Source organism: Triticum aestivum, chromosome 7D (assembly GCF_018294505.1).
Source record: "Triticum aestivum cultivar Chinese Spring chromosome 7D, IWGSC CS RefSeq v2.1, whole genome shotgun sequence".
Taxonomy (NCBI): domain Eukaryota; kingdom Viridiplantae; phylum Streptophyta; class Magnoliopsida; order Poales; family Poaceae; genus Triticum; species Triticum aestivum.
Window position 1 is genome coordinate 181,616,719 of NC_057814.1, and position 27,995 is coordinate 181,644,713.

The window sequence follows — 27,995 nt, forward strand, 5'->3', positions numbered from 1 at the left end:
GGGTATTGTTATCTCCTGATTCAGTGAAAGCAACATGCAATTTCACGGTGTCATCCTAGGAAAAAAAGGAAAAGTCACTCGGCCAATTGCTTTGGATGTGGTTTTTGATGACTCGAAGAATTTTCGGAAGGAAAAGTTGAAGTTTGAAGTGGTGTTTTTTCACAGTGCCTATCATGCTATCCTGGGCCATCCAGGTTATGCTTGGTTCTTGGCCCGTCTCTGTTACAACACTACAAAAAAAGACACATCTGTGACATTTTGGGCCGAACGAAATTTTTTGTCATACTTATGACACTTCTATGACGATAATTGCGACAAAACCCGGTATCATCATAGATGTGGTGGGGTCCTAGTTCTATGACAAAAAATCATGACAAAAAATGGGCTTTTCGTCCTGGGCGGGCCGGAGACGCAGCTGCATGACATTCTTTGGGCCGTCCATGACGGAAAAAACCATGGTAGAAGCGAGGGGGAGGAAAATATCGGGGTGTTCCCGGTTACGGTGGGTGGTCGGGGCCGAGCGATGCGTGTTTCTCTCATACACGCATGCGCGTGGGTGCGAGGCGTTGGGCTCTAACTAAACCCGAGCAAGGCGTTGGGATCTAACTGAACCCGAGCGATTGCACTGCAGGCTACGCGTTACTGAACCTGACCGATCGATCGATGGTTGTTAACTGAACCCGATCGAGCGATTCCTTCGCTACTGCTGCTAACTGAAGCCGACCGAAGCTGCCTCTGGATGAACAGTGAGCGTTGCTGGGGGGGTTTGGATGAATAGTTCCCGGTGGGGGTGGATGAACAGGACCCCGTGGTGTTGCCTCTTGATGAACAGTTCCCGGTGGGGGTGGATGAACAGGACCCCGTGGTGTTGCCTCTGGATGAACAGTTCCCGGTTGGGGCTGGATGAACAGGACCCCGTGGAGGGCAGGATGAACAGGACCACCCCGTGGAGGGCTGGATGAACAGTAGACGGTGGAGGGCCGGATGAACAGTAGCCCATGGAGGGGCGGTTGAACAGGAGCCCGTGGACAGGGCTGGTTGAACAGTAGCCGGTGGAGTAGGGCGCGGTGGAGGCTGGATGAACAGGAGCCCGTGGATGAACAGTCGTAGGTGGAGGCTGGAGGAGGTCGACGGTGGATGAACAGTAGCCCGTGGAGGCTGGAGGGGGTCGACGGTGGAGATGAACAGTATCCCGTGGAGTCCCGTTTTGCGGTATGCCACACCCCTCCCGATGAACAGGACCCCCGTTTCGACCGTAGCACTCCAACACAAGTCCGTTTCCTCCGTTTTGCGGTACGCCACACCCCTCCCGATCAACAGGACCCTCGTTTTGACCGTAGGAGGTCCGTTTCCTCCGTTTTACAGTACGCCAGACCCGTCCTGATGAACAGGATCCCGTTTCGAACGTTGTTTCCTCCGTTCTGCAGTACGCTAGGCCTCGTTTCCATCGGCTGTTCCATCCAAGCGCTCCCGATGAACACGACGACGCATTCCGTTCCGACCCAGTCGGTTGGCTCCCCATGAACACGACGATGATGCTGTTTCTCCGTTCCAACCTAGCCATGTACACGAGCCCTGGCCGTACGTATGCGCGAGTAGGCGTTCGAGACCCTGCCCGTATGTACATACGTGGCCGTATTTTCTTTCTTGCACACTGGCCGCTGTACGTACGTGTACATGCTACGTGCGCGCCTCTACTACGACATGTGCGCGCCTCTACATCGACCAGTATGTACATACACATTCGCGACCAGAATGACAACGCTACATACGCTTCGACCAGGTGGGTCCCGGCTGTCAGGCACTTCCTTGCCTGCAAAGATGTAGCTCGTAGGTCCCAGCAGTCATGGGGGAGAATCTTTTTTCCCAGACGTACTTCCTTGCATGCGAAGATGTAGCTGGTGGGTCCCAGCAGTCAGGCGGAAACGTTTTTTTTCATGAAATACGGTGGCCCGTCCAGTGGGTCCCCGCTGTCAGGTGGAGGAATCATTATTTTGCGTAATAAGGAGGCACTTCCTTGCTGCGGCCGTGGACCCAGCTGTCAGCCTCTCCACGTACAGTCCACGTCCGATGGAAGTCGTTCCTTGACCACAATGACCACGCCGCGCCGAGAGCACCAGCGCGGTGGACGACGGTGAGGCCTAGGAAGGGGACGACGCGGAGCCAGGGAAGACGCGACAGTGGATGCCCACGCATAGAGCAGTATGAGGGTTCACTGGTTCGCTGCGGTGTGAGGCTTGTCAGATCACGGGTTCCGGCAAAACCCTCATGGTTCGAACACTGGGGTGCGCGCGAAGATTTCCTCCCTACCGATCCGCGTCCTAACTAGCTAAGATCTCAAGAACAAACTCGACGAACTCACAACACAAAGACACAAGATTTATACTGGTTCGGGCCACCATTGTGGTGTAATACCCTACTCCAGTGTGGTGGTGGTGGATTGCCTCTTGGGCTGATGATGAACAGTACAAGGGGAAGAACAACCTCCTGAGGTTGAGGTGTTCTTGTGCTCGGTGTGTGGCTAAGGATTGGCTCTCGATCAGATTCGCTCTACTGTGGTGGCTAGTTCTACTTATATAGGCCCTGGTCCTCTCCCCAAATATTGAGCGGGAAGGGAGCCAACAACGGCCAATTCGAAAGGGGACAGCTAGTACAGCTTCTCCTGACAAAAGTAGTCTTCGCCTGCAAAAGGCTCTGGTGGTGACGCCGTCTTGGGCTCCATGGTGACCTCCGTCTTGCCGTCCGGCTGGTCATGGTCTTGTTGCACTGATATGGAAACCTTTGCTTGACGCCTCGGTACTCTGCGCCTGCACTTGCCCCCTTTAGCACCAAAGAGGAAACAAGGACACTGTGCGCTGGCGCCCGCCTGATCTTGATCGTCATAGCTCACGTCACGAGAACCTCGCGAGGTTTGCCCTGCCTTGATCTCTCCGCTCCTCGCGAGACAACCACGTGCGACCGCTCCTGAGGAGGTCTTGCGTCGTCTGCCTCGCAAGGGTCTTGAATGCCTTGTTGATGAAGAAGGGCCGTACAGGCCCGCTAGCACAGCCATGCCGCGGGCCGCAGGCAGGCAAGTCTGGGGACCCCCGTTCCCAGAACGCCGATAGTAGCCCCCGGGCCCAAGGCGCGCTCGGGCTTGGCTTCGAGGCGAAGCGAAAGGTCTAGTACAGAGCGCCGCGGGCCCCAAAAGCCTACGGCCTCGGTCCACGCATGGCGGTTGATTGGACGTGGGCATCTCCGCTTCCCCATGCTGCCTTGGAGTCCGCCTGGCTAAGCGGCCCCCGCTATCTATACAGTTATTCTTCCATCGCCCACGCCTTACTTCCCCAATCCCTCTGCTTCCTTGAGACTCTGCCCCCCTCTCCAATCTGACCTGTGCTTTGCCTGCTTCATCGCCATGGCGCCGAAACAAGCAGACAAGGGGAAGAAGCCTCTGTCTTCGCCATGTGCGCCTCCGGCCATCGAGCCTGCAGTCGGCCGATCCTTGGTGCTCAACGACGAGGCCATGGACAAGTTGTGTTCCATGCTCGCCGCCGGTTTCAATGAGTGGGGGGAGACGGCGGCTTGGCTTGCGTCCCGCGCTCGCATTGTCCGGGCAGCCACTGAGGTCCGAATCTTCATCGATGCCCTCTGGGCCGGCCTGATTCCCCCTTTCTCCGCCTTCTTCAACGCGGTGCTTGAGCATTACCAGATCCACGTGCTGCATCACGACCCCCAATCAGTGACTCTCCTTGCCTTCTTCGCCTTTGTGTGTGAGGCCATGGTGGGCATCGCTCCTTCCGTGGCCCTTCTCCGTCATTTTTTCTCATTGCATCTGGTGGATCCTTGGCAAAGCTCGGGGTGCGTGAGCTTCCAGGCTGTGGCCGCGACGGTGGGCGCGGGGATCGACTTCGAGCTTCCACCATCCACGAGCGAGTTTCGGACATGGTGGGTATTCGTCGACGCTGGGGTGCTCAGCCCTCTGCTCCATTCTCCGTCAGCACCCGCCGTTCCCAACTCCGGTTGGGGCCACGAGAGGCGCGCGAGCCCCCGTCTTGTCCTCGTCTGGCTCAGGCTGAGGTGGTTGAAGGACAGCGGCGTGACTGCGCCTATGGTGGTGAAGGAGTTCATCAGACGCCGAGTCGCTCCGCTTCAGCGCCATTCTCGCCTAATGTGGGCCTTGCTCAGCAGTCAAGACCACATGAGGTTTCAGGAGTCCGGGCTCCCTCTTAAGACGTGGCAAACGGTGCTCAAGGTCCTAACAGGTGTCCCTTCGCCGGACGACATGCCTGGGAAGAGCTGTCTGCTGTACCGCTGCACGAACAAGGCTGAATTTGTAGAGAGCATGCCTTCCTTTGATGAGTGGGGACTGCGCCCGGACGGCCTGGCGGGGTCCCGCGAGAACCCCGTTGACGTGGCTCCCTTCTTCACCACCAGCGCTGAGCTCGTCCAAAGTGTGGGTGCAGGGTAGCCTGAGTGCTGAGGTGCATGTGCCGCCTGGGGATCTTGGGGCGTCGTCCTCGGGAGCTTGCGGTTCCTCCCCCGGGGCGCCGGTTGTGAAGGCAACGCAGTACATGGCTCCCGAGGCCTCGGGAGGTTGCAGTCAGATGGCGCCTGACTGCTCTCCTCAGCTTGGCGCTCTTGAAGCTATCCCTCCGAGCACTTCCTCAGCTGCGCCCCGTGCCGGCCGCCACGTCCAGCGCTTTGGCCGGCTGTGCGTGGACTTCGAGGAGCTCCGCAAGAGGAAAGGATCTCCGAGCAGCAACGGTATCTTCGGGCCGTTGAAGCGACGAAAGTACATCGCCGTCAACGAGTAAGTACTGCACCTTGTGATTTCTTGATTATCGCTTTCCTCCCTGACGTTGGCTCTTCAGGACCCCTTCCGCCAGGGCCGCTGAGTCCCCCGAGAAGCAACCTCCGCCTTCCTCGACTCCCCCGCTGGCCTTGAGCGTCTCGAGCCTGCATGTCGCGCCTGGAGCAGGGCCGCCCGAGGAGGTGCGCTCGCCTTCATGGCGCTTCGAATCTGCGGCCCCGTTGTCCTTCCTCCATGGCCTGGTTTGGAGCTTGGCGGGCGTGCCCCAGGCCCCTCCTCTGGTCATGGACAGTAGCTGGTTGGCTTCGGTCTTCGGTTCCTCTTCAAGCAGCAGGCCCCGACTGGCCGGGGCCCCTCGTGAGGCCGGGCTGGCGCCTGGGGCGGCACCAGGCCCAGCCCCTGCTGAGAGGGGGCGCGCTGCTTCACACCCTGCCTGCAGCCCCCGAGGCAGGCCGCGTGCTTGAGCTCGTGTGCGAGCGAAGCATCGTTCGCCACGAGCTCTTTCAGGAGGCGATGAGCGGCTCGGCGGTGAACTCACGGACGTCGATGCATGCCTCAAGGCTAAGGGTCTTCAGCTGGTGGAGGAACAGCGTAAGCTGAAGGTGGCCATCAACCTTGGCCACTACCAGCATGATCTTGATAACGCGAAGGCCGAGGCGTCCCTCAAGGTTTCCCGCGAAGCTTGCTCCCGAGCTCTGGAGGAGGCTCGTGAGGCTGACCGCCGTCGCGAGGCTGCGGAGAAGCGCGCGTGGGAGCTCCAGGCCTGGAGTGCGTCCTTGGAGCAGCAGGTGGAGGCGTGCAAAGCCATCCTTGCGTCGCTAAGGGGGACACCCACCGAGGAAGAAGTGATCCGAAGGCGTGAGGAGGCGCTGGCTCTGGAGGCCGTGGAGCGTAGCCTCGAGCTTGAGCAGCTGGAGATGAGGGAGCGTCAAGTTGCTGAAGCGAAAGATGCCATTGGCGCACGCGAGGCCAAGGCTAAGGAGGAGGTTGATCGCCGGGTGGCCGAGGCTCGCGCGGATCTTGAGGGTAGGTATGACTTGAGGTTGAAGCTTGTGGGGACGGAGGATGCGGGTAGGGCCGCCGCCCTCAGGCCCAAGCTGGCTGAAGTGGAGAGGCGCGAGGAGGCTACGGCCGCCGCCCTGGTCACATCGCAGGCGGAATTGGCCTCCGCCCGCGCCGAGCTGATCTCTCTTCAGAAGCGGGTTGATAACGCCGAGTCCGTTGCGCGGCGTGGTCGGGAGGAAGTGCTTTAGCGGCGGACGCTGGAGCGTGAGCACGCCCCCATGCTCCAGGACCTCAGGGTCAGGTCCAAAGCGGCGTCGGTCCATGTCTGCGAGGAGAATGCTCTGCACCCGCACTCGAATGACTAAGCCAGTCATCTACGCTTCTTTGCTGACGTGGTGACGCGCCTGGAAGCTCGGTCCAATAGAGCTCGCCAGCTCGTGGAAGAGAGGAGTCGGGGCCTGCTCGGGCGCGCGTTCTCCCATGTCTTCATCCATCTTCGGATCACCTTCCCCGACTTCGAGTTCGACACCGTCATTGCCACCATGCCGCAGGCCATTCGTGGCGACCTAGCGCGGTGGGTGGAGGACAACATGGACGCGCTGGTCAGAGCCTTCGCTTTTGAAGACGACGCAGTGGTGGTCGCCGCGGACGAAGGCGACATGGTTGACGATGGTGATGCCGGCGTTGGTGAAGGTGGAGGCGATGCCAACGACGGTGACAGTGACACCAGTGGTGCGTCTGAAGACGACGTGGAGGACGCGGCGAGCGACATATCTGGCTAATCCCTTGTTCCTTTACTGTTTTACCCTGTATGCAAAAACTTGGGCGTGGCCCCTAAAGATTGTGAGAGTATTTTGAGAGGGGGAGCCCCTCATGTAAACAAATCGCAATTTTTACTCCTCTACGCCAAGCTGAGTGTGCGCCTTTGTGGATCCATGAGTCTGGCGGCAACTTTTGCTGCTGCGGCTTACCTTAGCTGGGGCGGGCCCCGAATTGGATTGGAAGGTCGAGAGTTGCCGCGGAGCTCCTGAAGGGTCTGCTGATCCGCCCGAGATGGCCTCGCGAGGACCTAGCGCCGACCGGCACACGCGGTGCATGTGCCGCGCCCGGCCCCGCCCGCGAGGGGGAGGCAGCGAGCGCGAGCTTCAGAACAAGGCAAGAACGAGATGGCAAGAAATCGCTTGAACGAGAAAAGGCACCCCCCGCGCGCATCGAGAAAAATTCAACTTCAACTTAAATCCAAATCCAGAAGACAAGGTTACAGAAAAGAGATCCAAAGGAAATGGCCGCGTCCGGCACCAAGTCTAGTCTTCTGGTCTTCTCACCAGCGCGGAGCTAAGTGCTGCCACTAGGCGTGGGAGGGAGCCCTCGAGGCCCGAGGCGGCTCTCCGGAGACTCCGGGGCGTGTACAGACCCACTCATTATTACGTGAGAGTGTCACGGGCGGCGATATTCATAGGCACTGGGCCTTCTTCACAGGTACCGTCCTTGCTTCATATCGCCAGGCGAGGTGTAACACCCATGATGCGGCTATATCTCTCATGTGTCGAGGCATGACTTGGAGGCATAACCGCATGGTGGTTTTGTCGTAAGAAGGGTCATCTTCACACAATCCCATGTAATGAACAAGAATGGGATAAAGAGTTGGCTTACAGTCGCCACTTCACACAATACATAAATTAAACATACATCATTCAGAGTACAATCAAGGTCCGACAACGGAACCAAAATAAAAGAAGACAACCCCAAATGCTAGATCCCCGATCGTCCCAACTGGGCTCCACTACTGATCATCAGGAAATGAAACATAGTAACGACCAAGTTCCTCGTCGAACTCCCACTTGAGCTCGGTTGAGACACCTGCACTGGTATCGTCGGCACCTGCAACTATTTTGGTAGAATCTGTGAGTCACGAGGACTCAGCAATCTCACACCCGCGAGATCAAGACTATTTAAGCTTATAGGAAGGATGGGGTAATGAGGTGGAGCTGCAGCAAGCACTAAGAAAATATGGTGGCTAACATACGCAAATAAGAGCGAGAAGAGGAGCAACGCAACGGCCGCGAAGCTAGAAGTGATCAAGAAGTGATCCTGAAACTACTTACGTTCATACATAACCCAAACCGTGTTCACTTTCCGGGCTCCGCCGAAAAGAAACCATCACGGCTACACACGCGGTTGAAGTTTTCTTGATTAAGTCAAGTGTCAAGTTCTCTACAACCGGATATTAACAAATTCCCATCTGCCACATAACCGCGGGCATGGCTTTCGAAAGATAATACCCTGCAGGGGTGTCCCAACTTAGCCCATCACAAGCTCTCACGGTCAACGAAGGATATTCCTTCTCCCGGGAAGACCCGATCAGACTCGGAATCCCGGTTACAAGACATTTCGACAATGGTAAAACAAGACCAGCAAGACCGCCCAAATGTGCCAACAAATCCCGATAGGAGCTGCACATATCTCGTTCTCAGGGCACACCGGATGGGCAAGACGTTGGGTTGGCATAGACCCTGGTTGCCCAGGGGGCGCCGGACATCGCCCAGGTTTGGACAGCACTCGAAGGAGCACTGGCCCGGGGGTTAAAATAAAGATGACCCTCAGGCTCGCGAAAACCCAAGGGAAAAAAGGCTTAGGTAGGCAAATGTAAAACCAAGGTTGGGCCTTGCTGGAGGAGTTTTATTCAAGGCGAACTGTCAAGGGGTCCCATAAATCACGCAACCGCGTAAGGAACGCAAAATCAAGGAACATAACACCGGTATGACGGAAACTAGGGCGACAAGAGTGGAACGAAACACCAGGCATAAGGCCGAGCCTTCCACCCCTTACCAAGTATATAGATGCATTAAAGTAAATAAGAGATATTGTGATATCCCAAAATATCCATGTTCCAACATGGATCCAACTTCATCTTCACCTGCAACTAGCAACGCTATAAGAGGGGCTGAGCAAAAGTGGTAACATAGCCAAACAACGGTTTGCTAGGAAAGGTGGGTTAGAGGCTTGACATGGCAATATGGGAGGCATGATATAGCAAGTGGTAGGTAGCACGGCATAGCAATAGAGTGAACAACTAGCAAGCAAAGATAGAAGTGATTTCGAGGGTAAGGTCATCTTGCCTGCAAACTTCTCAGAGTTGTCGAAAGCTTGATCCTCGCAAGCGTTCCCAAAAGTTTCCTCATTCACGTACCCGTCTCCCGGCTCTACCCAAAGCAAGAACACAAGCAAAGGACCAACAATCAATCACGGGCAATGCACAAGCAACATGATGCAATATATGGCATGATATGCGAGATGTGATATGCAATGCATATGCGTGCTCCGGAAGGGAAAAGATGAACAAGGCATCAACTTGGCAAACCAAGTATGCCGCTGGAAAGATGGGATGATTTTGGTTGAAATCGATATAAAGATCACTGGAATCGGATGCAGGGTTTGCAAATGGCAAGCAAAACAAGGATGACACAATTCTGCGATTAACAGCATGATGCCACTTAGCAACTAAGCTACTGCACTCCAACATATCAACAAGGCATATTGAAGTGATGTACTCAAGATGCTTGACAAAATATGAACATTGAGCTACAGCTAAATCACACCAGAGCAGGTACAAACAAGCATGGCAAAAGTGCAAAAGATATCAACTTCACAGACTTGGTGAAAATACTAACATGCCAGAAATAACATCAAGAAGCAATGTTTAGGGCAAGCAAACGACATGCTACAGGAACATATCCTAGCAAATAAAGGAATGGCATGAATCTACTAAATGCGTAGAACAAAAGGGCCTTACTGATCATGAGCCAAAAAAGGCACAGAAGATATGATGGCACCCATCTAAACATAGCAAGTTTTATTATCAGTTTCAGACTTGGCAGAAAAACAGAGCAAGGCATAAACAACATCATGAAGGCAACTTTGCGAGCTCAAACCACTCCTCACAAGGCCTTGCATGACAAAAAAAGCATACTAACAGCAAGATGACATGTTCATGAAGCTTACCATGGCAAGAGCAAGTTCATAGCATGCACGGATCACTAGGAACAACCATGGCAAAATTGATTAACATGTAAACAATCTGCCAGGAACATTTTATAGCAAAAGTAGAGCAAGAAAAAGACATGCTATGGCACTCCATAATTGAAAAAAGGGACATGGATGGATAGAGCATAGCCATATGTTCAAAGCACCCTTACTGGAGCAACTCAAAATAAGCATGGATCTCACTGTAGCATCATGTTTACATGGCATAAAAATAACAGCAGGGAAAAGACTTAGTAAAATCCCAAGTCCCTGAAAACAACAACATCACGAAGCCTAGTTTGCATGCTCTTGCTAGTCACCACATAGATAAAAAAAATACATGGCAAGCACCTCTGTAAATATGGCATGTTGTAGATCAAAACACATGTAGAGCTCATGCCCAGGTGATGCACACATCAAATACAACGAAAATGACAAAACCTCATGATCTGATAAGTAGCAGCAGTAAACATTTTGTAGCACTCTCGTATCAACGATTTGGGCATCAAGAAGAATTCAAACAAGAATGCCACAATGGAACGAAATGAAGAGAATCTCACAATGAACAATCTGATATATCATGGGCATGAAACGGAGCTACGGTCATGAAGTTATGATGCGTTGAACAGGGTCTGAAAACGTTACATAGACGAGGACTTGGAGAAAATTTGGACCTCCAGATCTAGGGTTCGTCGGGGCGCGCGAACCGAGGTTGTCCGGTGCGAGCTCTCGCCGGAGATGGAGGTGGAACTCGCTGGGGATGGACAGGCTCGCCGGATCCGGGGCCATGGAGGCCAGATCTGGAGTCGCCGGCGTCGAGCGGAGCCGGGGCGAGGCGCGGTGGTGCAGACGGAGGCGGCGGCCGGCGTGGAGGCGCGACCGGTCAGTGGCGGGGCGCGTGGGGGGTCCCGCGCGGGGCGGCGACACCGATCCGGGCCGGGAGGGCCTCCCGCGGGCCCTGCGGGCTTCGGCGGCGAAGTGGGGTGCGGTTCGCCACGCGGTGGCACGCGGTTGGACGAGGGGATGGCGGCGGACGTGTCCGTCGGTGGAGGAGAAGGTGTCCGGCGGCGCGAGGGGGATTTCTAGGGTTTCAACCGGATTTTGGAGGGGGAGATGTATTTATATAGGTAGAGGGAGTTTGGAGTGTCCAAATGGAGTGTAGTTTTCGACCACGCGATCGTGATCCGACGATGGAGGACATAGGAGAGGTTTGGATGGGTTATTGGGCCATTGGGGGTTGGTGTTGGGCTGCAACCCAAAAGAGGCCTCTGCACTACTAGAAAAGGGCCTACTAGTGGCGCACCAGTTTTGCCTACTAATGGCGCACTACTGGTGCGCCACTAGTACCACGCCACTAGTATTTTTTACTAATGGCGCACCACAGGTGCGCCATGTGGTGCGCCATTAGTATACCATTCGGTGCTCCACTGGTACTCCCTTCAGGTGCGCCACTAATAACCTTATAGGTGCGCCACTAGTAATAAAGGAAGGTGCGCCACTAGTAATGTATTTGGAAAACAAAAAAAATCTAAATTTACAGAAAACAACCTATAAGGAAAAAGAATTTAAAAACAAAAAATGAAATAGAATCATAATTTTTATTATAGTAAGAATATTACAATGTCTTTACAAGTTTCCAATAAAAGGAAAATTGCAAGGAAATAAAAGAAAATCCTAAAACTAATCTTCTAGTAATCTTTTCTTCTTTTTCTTCACTTTATCCCTGCAAAATGTAACAAAATAAACAGAAAGACAAACAAACTATTTATAACATGTCAATACTGTCATTTTTTATGCAGAACTAGATATGAGCATATATTTCCAGAATTACATGGTGTGAATATTGTATGAGTAAGATTATAATGGAAATGAATTCATGAATATTTACTCGACTCACACAATTCATGAATTCAATTGGGGTCATAAGCAGAGATATTGTCTGTCATTTCCCTATAAATATCTAGTTCTATGTGAACTCTTGACTCTTGTCAACAATGAATCAGGGTACCAACAATACACTCTTCCAGTCTGATTTTCCTTCTGTTTGCAGTGTTTGCATTTGGCCTTTTATTTACCCAGGTAAATACAAGAAATGATTGATGGTGAGAGGACACAAACTTTTGTTTGACCAGCTGTAGTTGTATTAATAAGGGATGCTAATAGATGGTGGGGTGGCTGCAGGTACGAAATCCAACTTACGGTCGTGGCCCGTATATCTTGATCTGCCGGACATGGGTGTCCCTCCGGTTCAGGTGATTGGCCAGCACCGCAATTTGGAGCATAAATGTATGAATGAATGTTTCTCTGCACAAATATGGCAAGAAAGAGAATTATGCCACTGTCTGCAAAGGCAGTAAAAATAAGCAGTTGGATCCAAACAATATCATTCTTAAATTAGTTCTGAATTCCTCACATTTTTGTAGTGGGCAAATTATATGTCAAACTGAAAGCTAGTGGGTTATTATAAGACTGAAATGAATTAGCTGCAGCGTCAGATATTCTTGCACTTTGACATAGTATCTAAGTTTATCAAAATCTAAGGAAAATTCAGCTACTAGCAAAACAACAATAGTAACATAGTAAACCATGAAATTTATGCAAGCAGTGGCCTGCACAGGCAGTGTGCTGAAAACTAGTGTCATCCAACATGTTGAAATGGAATTTAATTATTACGGGAGTTGTAAACATAGATGCATAGTATGCCATCAGATGGTAAGGTGAGCTACATTATGAAATTTCAATGCTAGAGGAAGGAAAACAAAGGCATCACAGGGTTTAAGTTACAAAATCCATACCGGGGATCAGTGCCAGATAATGATATATGAACCCATCCTACTGGCTTCAAAAGGTCCACCATTTTAATTTCCTGGAAGCATGGTAAATATAGTGGCCCATTATTTCAGATCAAAGACAATATTATCACTGTAAATTTGAATTTTTAAGGATCGGTTCAGTGTTCACTGGACAAGCAGGCGCAATGCAGAGGAATTGCAGAAAGAGACCAAGTTTCCCAATCAATATTTCAATAAGGTAATCCTATGATACGTCAGAATATGATGTTGACAATAAGGTAGTGTAATCCATAACTATAACAATGAGAACATGCAGCAGCCCCCAGGTCTAGAAACCCGAATGCACAGACCAGGCCACCAGTTTGGTACAAGATGAAGACCAGGGGTAGAAATCAGAGCTGAAAGGGCCAGACATCAAATGCCATCCTCAAGCAACAGCATTTGCTAAGTCGTCTGACCATCGAGCACAGATCAGAAGCCCCTGAACATTGTTGAAACGATGATGTATCGCGGTGGAGGGAGTTACCACCTTGAGATTGTGGAAGCCGTCGCCGGCCCGGATGGAGATCTTGCTGGGAGTGTAGCTCTCGTCCAGCTTGAAATCCACGTATAGCACAACCAGCTGAAGCCCCCAATCCAGCAACAGATTAATTCAGAAGAGAAAAAGGATCAAATGCCATTTAGACAAAAATGTAACGGAAGCAGCAGCTACTCATGGTGCTCACCTGCAGCTGCACCTTCTTCTGGAACTGGATGTTGACCAGGTGCGGCTGCGCGCCGTCCGACCTGACAAAAATAAAATCCACCACCGACGGTAGCTCAGCTCAGCCCGTGATTCCGCGAGACAGAAAGAGGAGAGATTTTGACAGGGGGAGACGAGGAGGACGGGTAGGGCGCTGACTGCCAGTAGGTGTCGAGGCTGTCGTCGCGGAGGGAGGCGACGCTGTTGCGGGGCTTGCAGGAGCTGACGCTCCGGGCCTGTCGATGTGGTGTGAGTGGTTGGGAGTAGGAGGGTAACGTACCTCTCGATGAGGATGTTGCCTTCGGAGTTGGCGAAGAGCACAGCGAGTATCATCTTCCTTCTTCCTCCTCTCCGGCCGATCTACTTACCACCTCGGCGTGCGATCCCCTCCGATCTCTCTCTCTCTCTCTCTCTGCCACGGGCGCGTGCGCGTGGGGTGTGGTGTGAGGGAGGGGAAGGGGGCTTGCCGTGGTCTGGAGGGAGAGGAAGAGGCGGGCGGCCGGGGCTTCCCGATCTAGATCGGAGTGGAGGGAGGTGGGTGGGTGTGTCAGGAGGAAGGGGAGGGGAGAGAACATGACTAGAGGGAGGGGATAAGGGGTGATAGCAATGGCGCACTGGTAGGGGTGCGCCATACGTATAGATAGCAATGGCGCATCTTTTACTGGTGCGCCCTATCCCCTGGTGCGCCATTAGTATTTTTGAAAAAAATAATTTTTTTTACTAGTGGCGCACCGTGGATGTGGTGCGCCATTAGTATTTGGACACGGCGCACCAACACATGGTGCGCCATTAGTATATAGTAGTGGCGCACCACATGTGTGGTGCGCCATTAGTATCCATATTATCTATAACCCTTTTTCTAGTAGTGCTGCGGTTACTCGATTAACCGTTGGAGCATCAAACGGCCTCCAAATGGAACGAAACTTGACAGGCGGTCTACCGGTGGTGTACCAAGGCCGCTTAGCAAATCTCGGTCCATTCCGAGAATGTTTAATGCCCACACACGAAAAGAGGCAAAAGGGGCGCCGGAGGACGTAGGAGTGTCGGATTGCAAAACGGACAACGGGGAAAATGCTCGGACGCATGAGACGAACACGTATGCAAATGAGATGCACATGATATGAAATGCATGACATGGACAAAATGCAAAACAAAGACAAAACCCAACCACGAGGGAATCTCATAACTTAACGCCTAAAATGGCAAGAGTCGGAGTACAAATATGGCAAGTTACATCCGGGGTGTTACAACACTCCACCACTACGAAAGGATCTCGTCCCGAGATCTAGGACTGAAAGAACTCCGGAGATTCGGAACGGAGGTGGTCCTCGCGCTCCCAGGTGGCTTCTCGGTCGGAATGGTGTGACCACTTCACTTTCAGGAATTTGATAGACTTGTTGCGAGTCTTGCGCTCGGTTTCTTCAAGAATAGCAACGGGGTGCTCATGATAAGACAGATCTTCTTGGAGGTCAATCTCTTCGAAGTTGATGGTGCGCTCAGGAGTCTTGAAGCACTTGCGAAGCTGTGACACGTGAAACACATCGTGCACATTTGCGAAGTTGGACGGAAGCTCAAGTTGATAGGCGAGGTCGCCTCTTTTGCCAATGATCTTGAAAGGACCCACGTATCTAGGGGCAAGCTTCCCTTTGATACCGAAGCGACGAGTGCCTTTCATTGGAGAGACGCGGAGGTAGACATGGTCTCCGATCTTGAAAACCAAATCACGGTGCTTGCTATCATAGTAACTCTTTTGACGCGATTGCGCGGCTTTGAGATTTTCACGGATGACTTTACACATTTCTTCTGCTTCTGTGATTAAGTCATTGCCAAGAAGTTGGCGTTCACCAGTCTCTGACCAATTGAGAGGAGTACGACACTTTCTGCCATATAGAATCTCGAATGGGGCCTTGCCCGAACTCGCTTGGAAGATGTTGTTGTAGGAGAACTCGGCATATGGGAGACAATCTTCCCACTTCATACCGAAAGAGATGACACAAGCCGTGAGCATATCTTCAAGGATTTGATTGACTCGCTCGACTTGGACACTAGTTTGAGGATGGAAAGCTATGCTGAAGCGAATGTTGGTGCCCATGGCCTTCTCGAAGGAGTCCCAGAACTTAGAAGTGAAGATGCTTCCACGATCTGAAGAAATCAATTGTGGAATGCCGTGCAAGGAGACAATCCTGGAGGTGTATAGCTCTGCCAAATGAGCTGCCGTGATAGATTCTTTGATAGGAAGAAAATGAGCCACTTTAGTAAGCTTGTCGATGACAACGAAGATAGCATCATTTCCACGCTTGGACTTAGGAAATCCAGTTATGAAGTCCATTTCGATATGATCAAACTTCCATTCTGGAATAGCAAGAGGTTGGAGGAGACCAGCTGGTCATTGGTGTTCTGCTTTCACCCTTCTACAGACGTCACATTCATTCACGAATTGAGCGATTTCCCGCTTCATTCGAGTCCACCAATACGACTGCTTGAGGTCATGGTACATCTTCGTACTTCCAGGATGAATGGAAAGAAGAGAATTGTTGGCTTCATTCATTATGACCTTCCTTAGATCACCTTTGGGAACCACAATCCGGTCCTCGAAGAATAAAGTGTCTCTGTCATCAATGCGATAGCACTTGTATTTGGAAATGCCCTTGTCAATACCACGTTTCACCTTCTTCACCTTGGTATCCAGGAGTTGTGCCTCACGAATTTGATCTTCCAAAGTAGGAGAGACTAGGAGGTTGGCAAGAAAGCCTTGAGGAACAACTTGGAGATTCAGTTTGCGGAAAGCTTCACAAAGGTCCGGTTGGAAGGGCTTGAGGATTAAGCTGCTGCAATAAGCCTTCCTGCTCAAAGCATCTGCAATGACGTTGGCCTTGCCTGGAGTATATTCAATACTCGGATTGTACTCTTGAATCATTTCGACCCATCGAGTTTTCCTGAGGTTGAGGTTGGGCTAAGTGAAAATATACTTGAGACTCTTGTGATCGGTGAAAATGTCCACTTTCCTTCCCAACAAGAGATGTCTCCATGTTATTAATGCATGGACAACTGCCGCCAACTCAAGATCGTGAGTGGGGTAGTTATTTTCGTTGGGCTTCAACTGACGAGAGGTATAGGTCACAACTTTCTTCTCTTGCATTAACACATCACCGAGACCTTGAAGAGAAGCATCACAGAAAACTTTGAATGGCTTGGATTCATTAGGAGGAGTTAAGACAAGAGCTGTGACGAGTTTCTCTTTGAGAGTGTTGAAAGCAACATCACACTCAGGAGTCCAGACATACTTCACATGCTTCTGGAGGAGGTTGGAAAGAGGATTTGCAATCTTAGAGAAATTCTCAACGAATCTTCGGCAATAGCTTGCAAGTCCAAGAAAACTGCGAAGCTGCTTGACATTCTGAGGAGGTTCCCAATTCACAACTGCAGTCACCTTCTCGGGATTAACAGCGATGCCCTTGGCAGAGATGATATGACCAAGGTAAAGAACTTCATCAAGCCAAAACTCACATTTGGAAAACTTTGCATAGAATTGATACTCTCTGAGCTTGTCGAGCACTAATTGCAAATGTTTGGCATGATCCTTCTTATTCTTGGAGAAGACCAAGATATCATCGAGATACACCAAGACGAATTCATTGGTGTAGGGGTTGAAGATGAAGTTCATCATTCGAGAGAACGTTGGAGGAGCATTGACAAGGCCGAAAGACATGACAGTATATTCATAAGAACCAAAGCTTGTTCTGAATGCTGTCTTGGGAATATCTTCTTCGCGAATGCGAATCTGATGATAACCCATCCGGAAGTCAAGCTTGGAGAATACTTTAGCACCTTTAAGTTGCTCGAAAAGCTCATTGATGTTGGGAAGTGAATACTTGTTCTTTATTGTCTCCTTGTTCAATGGACGGTAATCGATGCAAAGTCGGTCCGTGCCATCCTTCTTCTGGACAAAAAGAACTCCACAACCCCATGGAGATGAACTTTGTCTGATCAGACCCAGACGCTCTTGTTCATCGAGTTGTTTCTTCAATTCCTTCAGCTCTTTTGGCCCAAGCTTGTATGGACGCTTGCAAACGGGTTTTGTACCGAGCTCAAGATCGATAATGAACTCGACTGGCCGGTGAGGAGGCATTCCCGGAAGCTCTTCTGGAAAGACATCTTGGTACTCACAAACGACTGGAATCTGAGAGATTGCGTCTAGCTCGCCCTTCTCATTGAGAGAGAATAACCGAATGGTCTCATCACGAGCGGCATAGATGATCACATCCTCAAAAGAGTGTGTCAATTGAATTTCCCTGGCAGCACAATCAAGTTGAGCCTTGTGCTTAGAAAGCCAGTCCATCCCGAGAATTAGATCAATATCAGAGTCGCCAAGAACCATTGGAGAAGATAAAAATTTATAGTTGCCCATCTTGATAGAAACAACCGGAGGCATCATTTTGGTATTCATGAACAAGCCCAGAGAGGAAACCGCTATCGGCTTAGGCAGATCGACAGTATGCAAATTGTTCATGGATGCAAAAGGTCTTGATATGAAATAAATAGATGCACCAGTATCGAATAAGACTTTTGCAGGAATATCATTAACTGAGAGATTACCCATTATCACATCAGCAGATTCCTCCGCTTGAGCTGCATTCATCATGTTCACCTTTGCAGACTTGGGATTATGCTTGACCACTGCATTGCTTGAAGATCTCACAGGAGGAGGAGGCGGAAGGCGCCTTTGGTTGAAGCAATTGTTCGCATAGTGACCTTTTTGCCGACATTTGTTGCAACTCACCTCTGAGAGCGGACGATGATAAGGAGCATTAGACCTTGGATCTTGATTCTGAGACTTGTTCTGATAGCCTGGGTTGGGTGGGTGGGATGATCCATTGCCACCTTTGCTCTTTTGCTGGTAGGGCTGACGAAACGGAGGAGGAGGAGGCAACCAGAACTTCTGTTGCTTCGCTGCCACTAGTGAGGAAGAAGAAGACTGAACTGCGTCCCTGACTCTCTTCTTAGAAGCCTCACACTTGAGCTGGGCAGCTTCTTGCTTTAGTGCCATGTTATAGAATTCATCATACTTGGTCGGCTCAAAAAGCACGAGAGCTAATTGCAGATCTTCTCTGAGGCCACCTCTGAATTGATAAATCATGCTCTTCTCATCAGGGACGTCTTGTTTAGCGAAGCGAGCGAGTTTCTGGAACTGGATATTGTATTGATACACAGACATGCTGCCTTGCTTGAGATTGCGGAACTCCTCACGCTTACTCTCAACAACACTTTGTGGAATGTGGTGAGCTTTGAAGTCTTGGCGGAAATCATCCCAGGTAATCACACGACCTCCTTTGGAATCTTTGTATTGTTGATACCACTTGGCAGCTTGATCCTTGAGTTGAAAAGAAGCAAACTTGACAAAGTCCTCAGGCCTGACATTGCTACATTCAAAATGTTTCTTGATGTCCACGAGCCAATCATCGGCGTCTGTGGCCTCGGCGCAGTAGCTGAAAGACTTCGGCTGATTTGCAAGGAACTGTTTGAGGGTAGCGAAGTGAGGCTGATTGTTGCCTTGGCCTTGATTTCCTTGGTTGCCTTGCCCTTGGGTGCGCTCTTGCAAGAGTTGCAAAATCATCTGGGCATTGGCGTTGGTGGCTGCCATGACAGCTTGCCATGCCTCCGGAGGCGGAGGAGGTGGCGGAGGGTTCGCCTGACTCCCATCATTGCATTCCGGATTCTGACGCGTTGGCGGAGCCATCCTGAAGAGGGTGACATCCGTTAGCATCTTGATAGACAGATAGGCAAGTTGAATCAACGGATAGAAATTGCAACATATAGTCTTCACAATAAAAATTCAAACAAGGATGAACGAATGAATTCCATAGTAAATCATCACACTTCCATAAGTTGAGAAGCCACTTAGAAAAAGGTATGGAATCAACATTTGACTTCGAAGCAACTCGAATACCACAACTCAAACAAAACAAAGGATTGGCTTGCAGAATAAGCCGGAACGAACAATGATAGAGATTTCGTCCGAAGTTTTCGTGGTGGGGCCCACACGGGCTCGATCGTACAACACCATCATGTACAAGGCAGTGCACATGACATACGAAGCGTCCCCAAGTCAGCATAGCCAAGGACTCTTTAAGACACAACGAGACCACTGTAAAACCAACCGTGGATAGGCGGACCACTAGACATCGAACCCCAATCTCATATCATGCATCTGTCGGAAAGATATCCTAGGAGCTACTTGAATTCCCACTTATAAACTCCCGAAACTTTCTGGTTATGCAATCAGGTGTTGGGGATACAGGGGACACAATATATCTCACCCAAACTAACAATACCTAGATCCAGCTGTATCCATCCTTCAACACATAACCAAGAAACCTTCGGAAATCATTTACCTCAACCTTCGAAAAGCATCCGTTATACGAGTTATGGCAATACTCACGAAGTCCAGCCCCAGTACTGGGTGGCGTCGAGGTGATCTCACCAACAACTGCATAAAAGAGATTTTCAATGTCGGCGAAACTCAGGTATTCCAGAACTGCAACGATAAAATTGTGACGACAACACCTCGGAGCTCAACTCACCGGGACACTGCCACAACCCCTAAATGTCAGGAGGCACCAAGAACAATGTTCTTGTCAAAAAAACCATCGGAACGATTCCAAGATACCCGTGTGATCCTAAATTTTTTTTAGTGAAATTTTAGGAGAGGAGAGTCAAAACTTCTACGTCAGGGGGCCTCACCAGAGCGACGAAGGGACTAAGGAGTAAAAAGAATCCTACTCACCGATATATATAATCCTAAGACTCAAAACATTTTTTAGACTCAACAACGGCAGCGATTCGATCAAGCAGGGGGCTCCTAAGTCGGGGATGGCTCTGATTACCAACTTGTAACGCCCACGATGCGCCTATATCTCCCACGTGTCGAGGCACGACTTGGAAGCATAACCGCATGGTGGTTTTGTCGCAAGAAGGGTCATCTTCGCACAATCCCATGTAATGAACAAGAATGGGATAAAGAGTTGGCGTACAGTCGCCACTTCACACAATACATAAATTAAACATACATCATTCAGAGTACAATCAAGGTCCGACTACGGAACCAAAATAAAAGAAGACAACCTCAAATGCTAGATCCCCGATCGTCCCAACTGGGCTCCACTACTGATCATCAGGAAACGAAACATAGTAACGACCAAGTTCCTCGTCGAACTCCCACTTGAGCTCGGTTGCGACACCTGCGCCGGTATCGGTCGGCACCTGCAACTATTTTGGTAGAATCTGTGAGTCACGAGGACTCAGCAATCTCACACCCGCGAGATCAAGACTATTTAAGCTTATAGGAAGGATGGGGTAATGAGGTGGAGCTGCAGCAAGCAGTATGCAAATATGGTGGCTAACATACGCAAATAAGAGCGAGAAGAGGAGCAACGCAACGGCTGCGAAGCTAGAAGTGATCCTGAAACTACTTACGTTCATACATAACCCAAACCGTGTTCACTTTCCGGGCTCCGCCGAAAAGAGACCATCACGGCTACACACGCAGTTGAAGTTTTTTTGATTAAGTCAAGTGTCAAGTTCTCTACAACCGGATATTAACAAATTCCCATCTGCCACAAAACCGCGGGCACGGCTTTCAAAAGATAATACCCTGCAGGGGTGTCCCAACTTAGCCCATCACAAGCTCTCACGGTCAACGAAGGATATTCCTTCTCCCGGGAAGACCCGATCAGACTCGGAATCCCGGTACAAGACATTTCGACAATGGTAAAACAAGACCAGCAAGACCGCCCAAATGTGCCGACAAATCCCGATAGGAGCTACACATATCTTGTTCTCAGGGCACACTGGATGGGCAAGACGTCGGGTTGGCATAGACCCTGGTTGCCCAGGGGGCGCCGGACATCGCCCAGGTTTGGACCAGCACTCGAAGGAGCACTGGCCCGGGGGTTAAAATAAAGATGACCCTCGGGCTCGCGAAAACCCAAGGGAAAAAAGGCTTAGGTAGGCAAATGTAAAACCAAGGTTGGGCCTTGCTGGAGGAGTTTTATTCAAGGCAAACTGTCAAGGGGGTCCCATAAATCACGCAACCGCGTAAGGAACGCAAAATCAAGGAACATAACACCGGTATGACGGAAACTAGGGCGACAAGAGTGGAACAAAACACCAGGCATAAGGCAGAGGCTTCCACCCCTTACCAAGTATATAGATGCATTAAAGTAAATAAGAGATATTGTGATATCCCAAAATATCCATGTTCCAACATGGATCCAACTTCATCTTCACCTGCAACTAGCAACGCTATAAGAGGGGCTGAGCAAAAGCGGTAACATAGCCAAACAACGGTTTGCTAGGAAAGGTGGGTTAGAGGCTTGACATGGCAATATGGGAGGCATTATATAGCAAGTGGTAGGTAGCACGGCATAGCAATAGAGTGAACAACTAGCAAGCAAATATAGAAGTGATTTCGAGGGTAAGGTCATCTTGCCTACAAAGTTCTCGTATTTGTCGAAAGCTTGATCCTCGTAAACATTCCCAACAGGTTCCTCGTTCACGTACTCGTCTCCCGGCTCTACCCAAAGCAAGAACACAAGCAAAGGACCAACAATCAATCACGGGCAATGCACAAGCAACATGATGCAATACATGACATGATATGCGAGATGTGATATGCAATGCATATGCGTGCTCCGGAGGGAAAAGATGAACAAGGCATCAACTTGGCAAACCAAGTATGCCGCTGGAAAGATGGGATGATTTTGGTTGAAATCGATATAAAGATCACTAGAATCGGATGCACGGTTTGCAAATGGCAAGCAAAACAAGGATGGCACAATTCTGCGATTAACAGCATGATGCCACTTAGCATGCCACAAGAAACTAAGCTACTGCACTCCAACATATCAACAAGGCATATGTTAGTGATGTACTCAAGATGCTTGACAAAATATGAACACGGAGCTACAGCTAAATCACACCAGAGCAGGTACAAACAAGCATGGCAAAAGTGCAAAAGATATCAGCTTCACAGTACACCAGAGGCCGGATCTGGAGTCGCCGGCGTCGAGCGGAGCCGGGGCGAGGCGCGGTGGTGCGGGCGGAGGCGGCAGCCGGTGTCGGTCGGCGGCAGGGTGCGTGCGGGCGCTGGCGGCGGCGTACGGCGGAGGCGGCGGCTGGCGTGGAGGCGCGAGCGGTCAGCGGTGGGGCGCGTGGGGGTCCCGCGCGGGGCGGCGACACCGATCCGGGCCGGGAGGCCCTCCAGCGGGCCCTGCGGGCTTCGGCGGCGGAGGCGGCAAAGTGGGGCGCGGTTCACCACGTGGCGTCGCATGGTTGGACGAGGGGACGGCGGCAGACGTGTCCGTCGGTGGAGGAGAAGGTGTCCGGCAGCGCGAGGGGGATTTCTAGGGGTTCAACTGTGATTTTGGAGGGGGAGATGCATTTATATAGGTAGAGGGAGTTTGGAGTGTCCAAATGGAGGCAAAAGGGGCGCCGGAGGACGTAGGAGTGTCGGATTGCAAAACGGACAACGGGGAAAATGCTCGGACGCATGCGACGAACACGTATGCAAAGGAGATGCACATGATGACATGATATGAAATGCATGACATGGAAAAATGCAAAACGAAGACAAAACCCAACCACGAGGGAATCTCATAATTTAACGCCTAAAATGGCAACAGTCGGAGTACAAATATGGCAAGTTACATCCGGGGCGTTACACGAGGGTCCCGCCTTGCGCCACCCTCGACCACCTTTGAGACGACCAGCAACCAGAACGACACAAAGGGGGGAAAGGGTACGCCAGCGGCGCCCTCGGCGACCACGGGTCCTCTGCCGGGGGAAGGCTCGCCGGTGCCTCCCCGGCAGAGGGCCTACCTCCGGGTGACTCCTGGCTTCGCGCGACGTGGGGAGGGGCCTTGCTCCTGGCTCCGTCCATGCAACCCCCAGCGTGCTTCCCCTAGCGGAAGGGGGGCTGCTGTGCCGGGGTCGTCGGCCGACGTTGTGACCTGATTCACTTGCAGCCCATGGTTAGCATAAGCCTGCTCCTGAGAGATTAACGGTACCCTGTAGTTGTTGTTGCAGGCGCGGTTGTTGTGGTTCCCCGTCGGCTCCTGGAAGGCCTCAACTCCTAGCGCCTCTTCTTCCCAACTGTAACACCCCCGGTGTCATGCTACAGTAATCCCTTGTTAATGGTGGAATGTCATCTTGATACTGTTGCTAATCTTCACTTGATCCAAATCTCAATTCAAATTCAAATCCAATCTAAAGTCCAAAATTCATATTTGTCAAACATGAAAGCTAAAATGTTCTAAGTGTGGCAAATAATCTTTGGTTATTTGTCATGTTGAAACCTATATTTCATAGTATGTTTTTATGCCTTAAACTAATAAAACAGTGACCAAGGCAATAAAAAATGCTTTTCTAATTTATGAAAATTCCAAAACATTTCAAAAGCCTCCCAAACTTTTGTGGCAGCGCTCAATATTACCTAGTATTTGTTCTGTCCACCTCCACATTTTTTTGCAAAGTCATTCCGTGGCTTAAATGCAAACTGAGGATGTTAAAAGAAAACAAACCCCCCGGGCCAACTAGGGCCACAGCCCAGCCAGGCCGGCCCACTCCCGCACGCCCCCTGGCCTATTAGGCCGCTCCCTCCCGTGACCTAATCCACCCCCACTCCCCCACGATCTCCACCCTCTCCCTCCAGCGCCGCCACATGAGAGAGCGCTCGACCCCGATCCACTTCCACACCCCCCATGATCCCCTCTCTCTCTCTCTCGCACGACCCCCTACCCCGCTCGATCTGGATGCCCGCCCGCGCCCAGGGCGCCCGTCCCCGTCGCCGTTGCTGCCTCACCTCGCCCCGACGCCGGCGCCCACCCCTAGTGTCGCCTCGCCACATCGTCGCCATCCACCTCGACCTCCTCCCGCGGCCCCGTCCCCTCTCCCTCGTGGCCAGACGCCTGCCCGACGCCGTCGACGTCGCCGCCGCCTCGCGCCATCGTCGGACCCCGCCGGACCGCCTCCTCGACCCCGCCCTGCCTCTGCAACGACGTTCGTCGTCGAGCCTCGCCACCCTGTAAGCCTTCAACGGGGGTGAGGACCCCTTTTCCTCGCTTCCCTGTCCTCGGACGTCACCGCACCCCGCTCCATGCCCGACCGCGCCTCGCCCTCGTCGCGCGCCGCGCTCCGGCCGCAGCCCCACTTGCGCGCCGCGCACGGCCGCCTGCCCGCGCTCACTGCCGCCCATGCACACCCAAGCCGTCCTCGCCGCGCCCCGCGCGCACTCCCTGCGCCGCCGTCACCACGCTCACCGCCCGCCCCGCGCGCACGCCTCGATGCTACCTCCTGCTGTGCTCAACACCGCCTGCTCTGCCGACTGTCGCACCACCACGGCGCCTCCTGCCTCTGGCCGCCTCAGGCCCCGCCCCGCCGCACCTTGCTCGCCGGCGGCGCGCCTTGGCCGCGGCCACGATTCGGGCATGTGCTCGCGAGCCCTGGCGGGTTCGTCCCGCCCCGCCGCCCGTTACGCCCGCTCCACAGGCCCCCTGTACCACTGACAAGTGGGTCCTCCCCTGTGTCAATGACAGATGGGGCCCACGCCCTTAGAACGTTTAAAAATATATAATTAAAAGCAAAACTAAATAATTAATTAATTAGTGAATTAATTAAGTTAATTATCTCTGTTTAGTTGATCTAATCAATTAGTTAGTTTAATTAAACAATAATTAGATTAGTTAAACCCTAATTAGAATAAACAGGGTATGACAGCTAGGACCCACACGTCAGTTTGACCCAGTCAACGCCCTGTTGACTGCTGACGTCATGCTGACATCATGATGACGTCCGCTTACACTATTCTGGATAATGTTGTTTTAAAATAATTAAATAAATTCTAAAAATAATTAAAACTTTAGAAAATCTTATAAAATAAACCGTAGCTCAGATCGAAAAACTTTATACATGAAAGTTGCTCAGAACGATGAGACGAACCCGAATACGTGGTTCGTTTACCTGTCAGATGCCCCTAACTATCTGAACATGGAACATTACCCCTCCGGTCACCTGTCTCACACAGGTCCGGAACCGGGAAAACATTCCCGGTTGAATTCCCCCTTCACCTATATCGTGTAGCCATACGTTAGGTCACACCCGGCGCAACATATTGCCATGTTATGCTTTGTGATGCTATGTTTGCTTTATATTTACTGTTTCTTCCCCCCTTCTCTCCGGTAGACCCCGAGGCCGATGATGCCCCGGTGATCGACTACGTCGACGGTGACCCCTCCTTGCCAGAGCAACCAGGCAAGCCCCCCATTTGATCATCCCGATATCGCCCATTCCATTCTCTCATGCTTGCATTAGATTTTGCTACTGTTATTGTTTGCTCCTATTCTGATGCATAGCCTGCTTTTGTATCTGCTGTTGTACCTTACCTGCTTATCCTAAACTGCTTAGTATAGGTTGGTTAGTGATCCATCAGTGACCCCCACCTTGTCCCAGTTGCCCCGCTTTATGTTCGAAGACCCGATCAACGGGATCGAAGACCAGGCCCCGGCATCGTACATAACTTTCCCCTTAGATTCTCGACACTGCTGGGTTACTATCGAGTGCCGAGGGTGAGACCTCTACAGCACTTCTGATGTTAACCCTGTAGTGTAGCTATTCGGTCGTGGTCATCGAGGGTGATTCCGCCTTAACCACTTCCGATACGACTCTGTCGTGCAACCCCTCAAGTGTGAACCTCGGGAGTGGTTCCTCGTACGTTCACCTTGATGATTACATCGAGTGAAATTCACCGGGGGTGATTCCTCAGGTTTTCCCCTTGATGTTCGGACACACGGAAACTTGGACTTTACAACTGTTACTTGGAAAGGCGGGTCGACCCTGAGGGGTACCGCGAGTGATGTGGAGACGGGTTGACCTGGAGGGTGCCCGTGAGATAATTACAAGGCATGGCCGGGCATTCTTAGCCCTTGCCGCAAGTCCTCGAGACGGGGCAACGGGGTCACATCTTTCGTGAGTCTGTGCTTGTTACCGCATGCTCCTAATCCACTACGATTTGGATATTTGATCCGAGGGGCCTCTGGCTTGATAGCACTAACCATCACGTGGGCATTGTATGGGCGTTCTGCGTCGTATGCATCAGCCGAAGCTTATTAGACGTCAGCGACTGAGCGGCGCGCGCCGGGTTGGACTGGTATGCTCCTGCCTTTTTTAAGGAGGTACCTAGGTATGCTCACCGGCCGCCCACGCAACTTGCAAGAGTTCCCGGGGTGATGGCCCATGACCCCTGGGGGCATAGGTTTAGTCCGGCGTGCTAACCTCTCTATTAAGCCTAGGTCGGGTTGCGGCGTATTGTTTTGCCGAGGCCGGGCATGACGCAGGAAAGTGTGTCCAGACGGAGTCAATCGAGCGTGGTGGGTAAGTTGGTGCACCCCTGCAGGGAAGAAAACATCTATCGATAGCCTGTCCTACGACAACGGACACTTGGAGTTGTATCCCGATCGATACAACTAGAACTGGATACTTGAGATGAGACATGGATATGAGAAATGGATAGTATGGCTCTGGGATTGCTTTCTCGCAGGGAGTCGAGAAAAGATCTCTGGCCGAGGTTGATAACACTTCTACTACTTTACTTTATGTTACTCTACTCCCTCCTGTTGCTGCAAGATGGTGGATTCCAGAAGATGCTAGTCTGCGATAGGCTAGGCTTTCCCCTTTTCTTCTGGCATTCTGCAGTCCAGTCCACAGATACAACCCTTTTCATTGATACTGATGCATATGTAGTGTAGATCCTTGCTTGCGAGTACTTTGGATGAGTACTCATGGTTGCTTTGCTCCCCCTTTCCCCCCTTTCTTCTTCTTCTTTCCGGTTGATGCAACCAGATGTCGGAGCCCAAGAGCCAGATGCCACCGCCGATGCTTACTACTACGTGGAGGCCGCCGACGACCAGGAGTAGTTAGGAGGCTCCCAGGCAGGAGGCCTTGCCTTTTCGATCGATGTTGCTTTTGTGCTAGCCTTCTTAAGGCAAACTTGTCTAACTCATGTGTGTACTCAGATATTGTTGCTTCCGTTGACTCTTGTGTATTCGAGCTTATGTATTCGAGCCCTCGAGGCCCCTGGCTTGTAATATAAAGCTTGTATTATTTTAATTTGTGTCTAGAGTTGTGTTGTGATATCTTCCCGTGAGTCCTTGATCTCGATCGTACACATTTGCGTGTATGATTAGTGTACGATTGAATCGAGGGCGTCACAAGTTGGTATCAGAGCCGACTGCCTGTAGGTAGCCCCCTTTCCAACTCCTTGGCCGAAGTTGAGTCTAGTCACTACAAAAACTTTTACTAACATGGCTGTGTGGCTTACGGGCCCACGTCGCCATATGGGTGGTATTAGGATCTTTTACTTCTCGTCTATACTCTGGGACTCTGTTCTCTCTTCTATTCGGGTTAAATGAATTTACTAACTACATTAGGTTCTTGTAACGACTTTCCCCGGAGAGCCCCTTCATTCCGGATGGTTGCCTGCTTCACGAGAAGACTTCGAAGTTACTCTCCGATGTTCTCCCGAGAACATGTGCTCATCGCTTTTGCAATTCCCTTCCACCGTCAACCCCTATGAATAACTACATACACC

General features: G+C 51.3%; 1 protein-coding gene across 1 annotated transcript; it reads right to left on the reverse strand.

The window, feature by feature from the left end:
* Nucleotides 1-11,967: 11,967 nt before the first annotated feature.
* Nucleotides 11,968-22,682, reverse strand: LOC123171024 (anaphase-promoting complex subunit 10-like). Its single transcript, XM_044588699.1, has 6 exons — nucleotides 22,389-22,682; nucleotides 13,514-13,590; nucleotides 13,338-13,398; nucleotides 13,142-13,234; nucleotides 12,616-12,686; nucleotides 11,968-12,124 (listed from the first exon to the last, which is right to left on the reverse strand). Exons 1-6 carry the CDS (start codon nucleotides 22,680-22,682, stop codon nucleotides 12,016-12,018), a joined length of 705 nt encoding a protein of 234 aa, XP_044444634.1. The 3' UTR covers nucleotides 11,968-12,015.
* Between the last annotated feature and the right edge of the window lie 5,313 nt (nucleotides 22,683-27,995).

Bases quoted from the DNA above. Each gene is read 5' to 3' on its own strand.
- LOC123171024 (XM_044588699.1), bottom strand. From the start codon at position 22,682: ATGCGACGCCACGTGGTGAACCGCGCCCCACTTTGCCGCCTCCGCCGC. The intron at 13,235-13,337 runs GTGAGCACCATG...TGGGGGCTTCAG, and splicing joins AGAAGAAGGTGCAGCTGCAG to CTGGTTGTGCTATACGTGGA. The intron at 12,125-12,615 runs GTATGGATTTTG...ATATTTGTGCAG, and splicing joins TTATCTGGCACTGATCCCCG to AGAAACATTCATTCATACAT.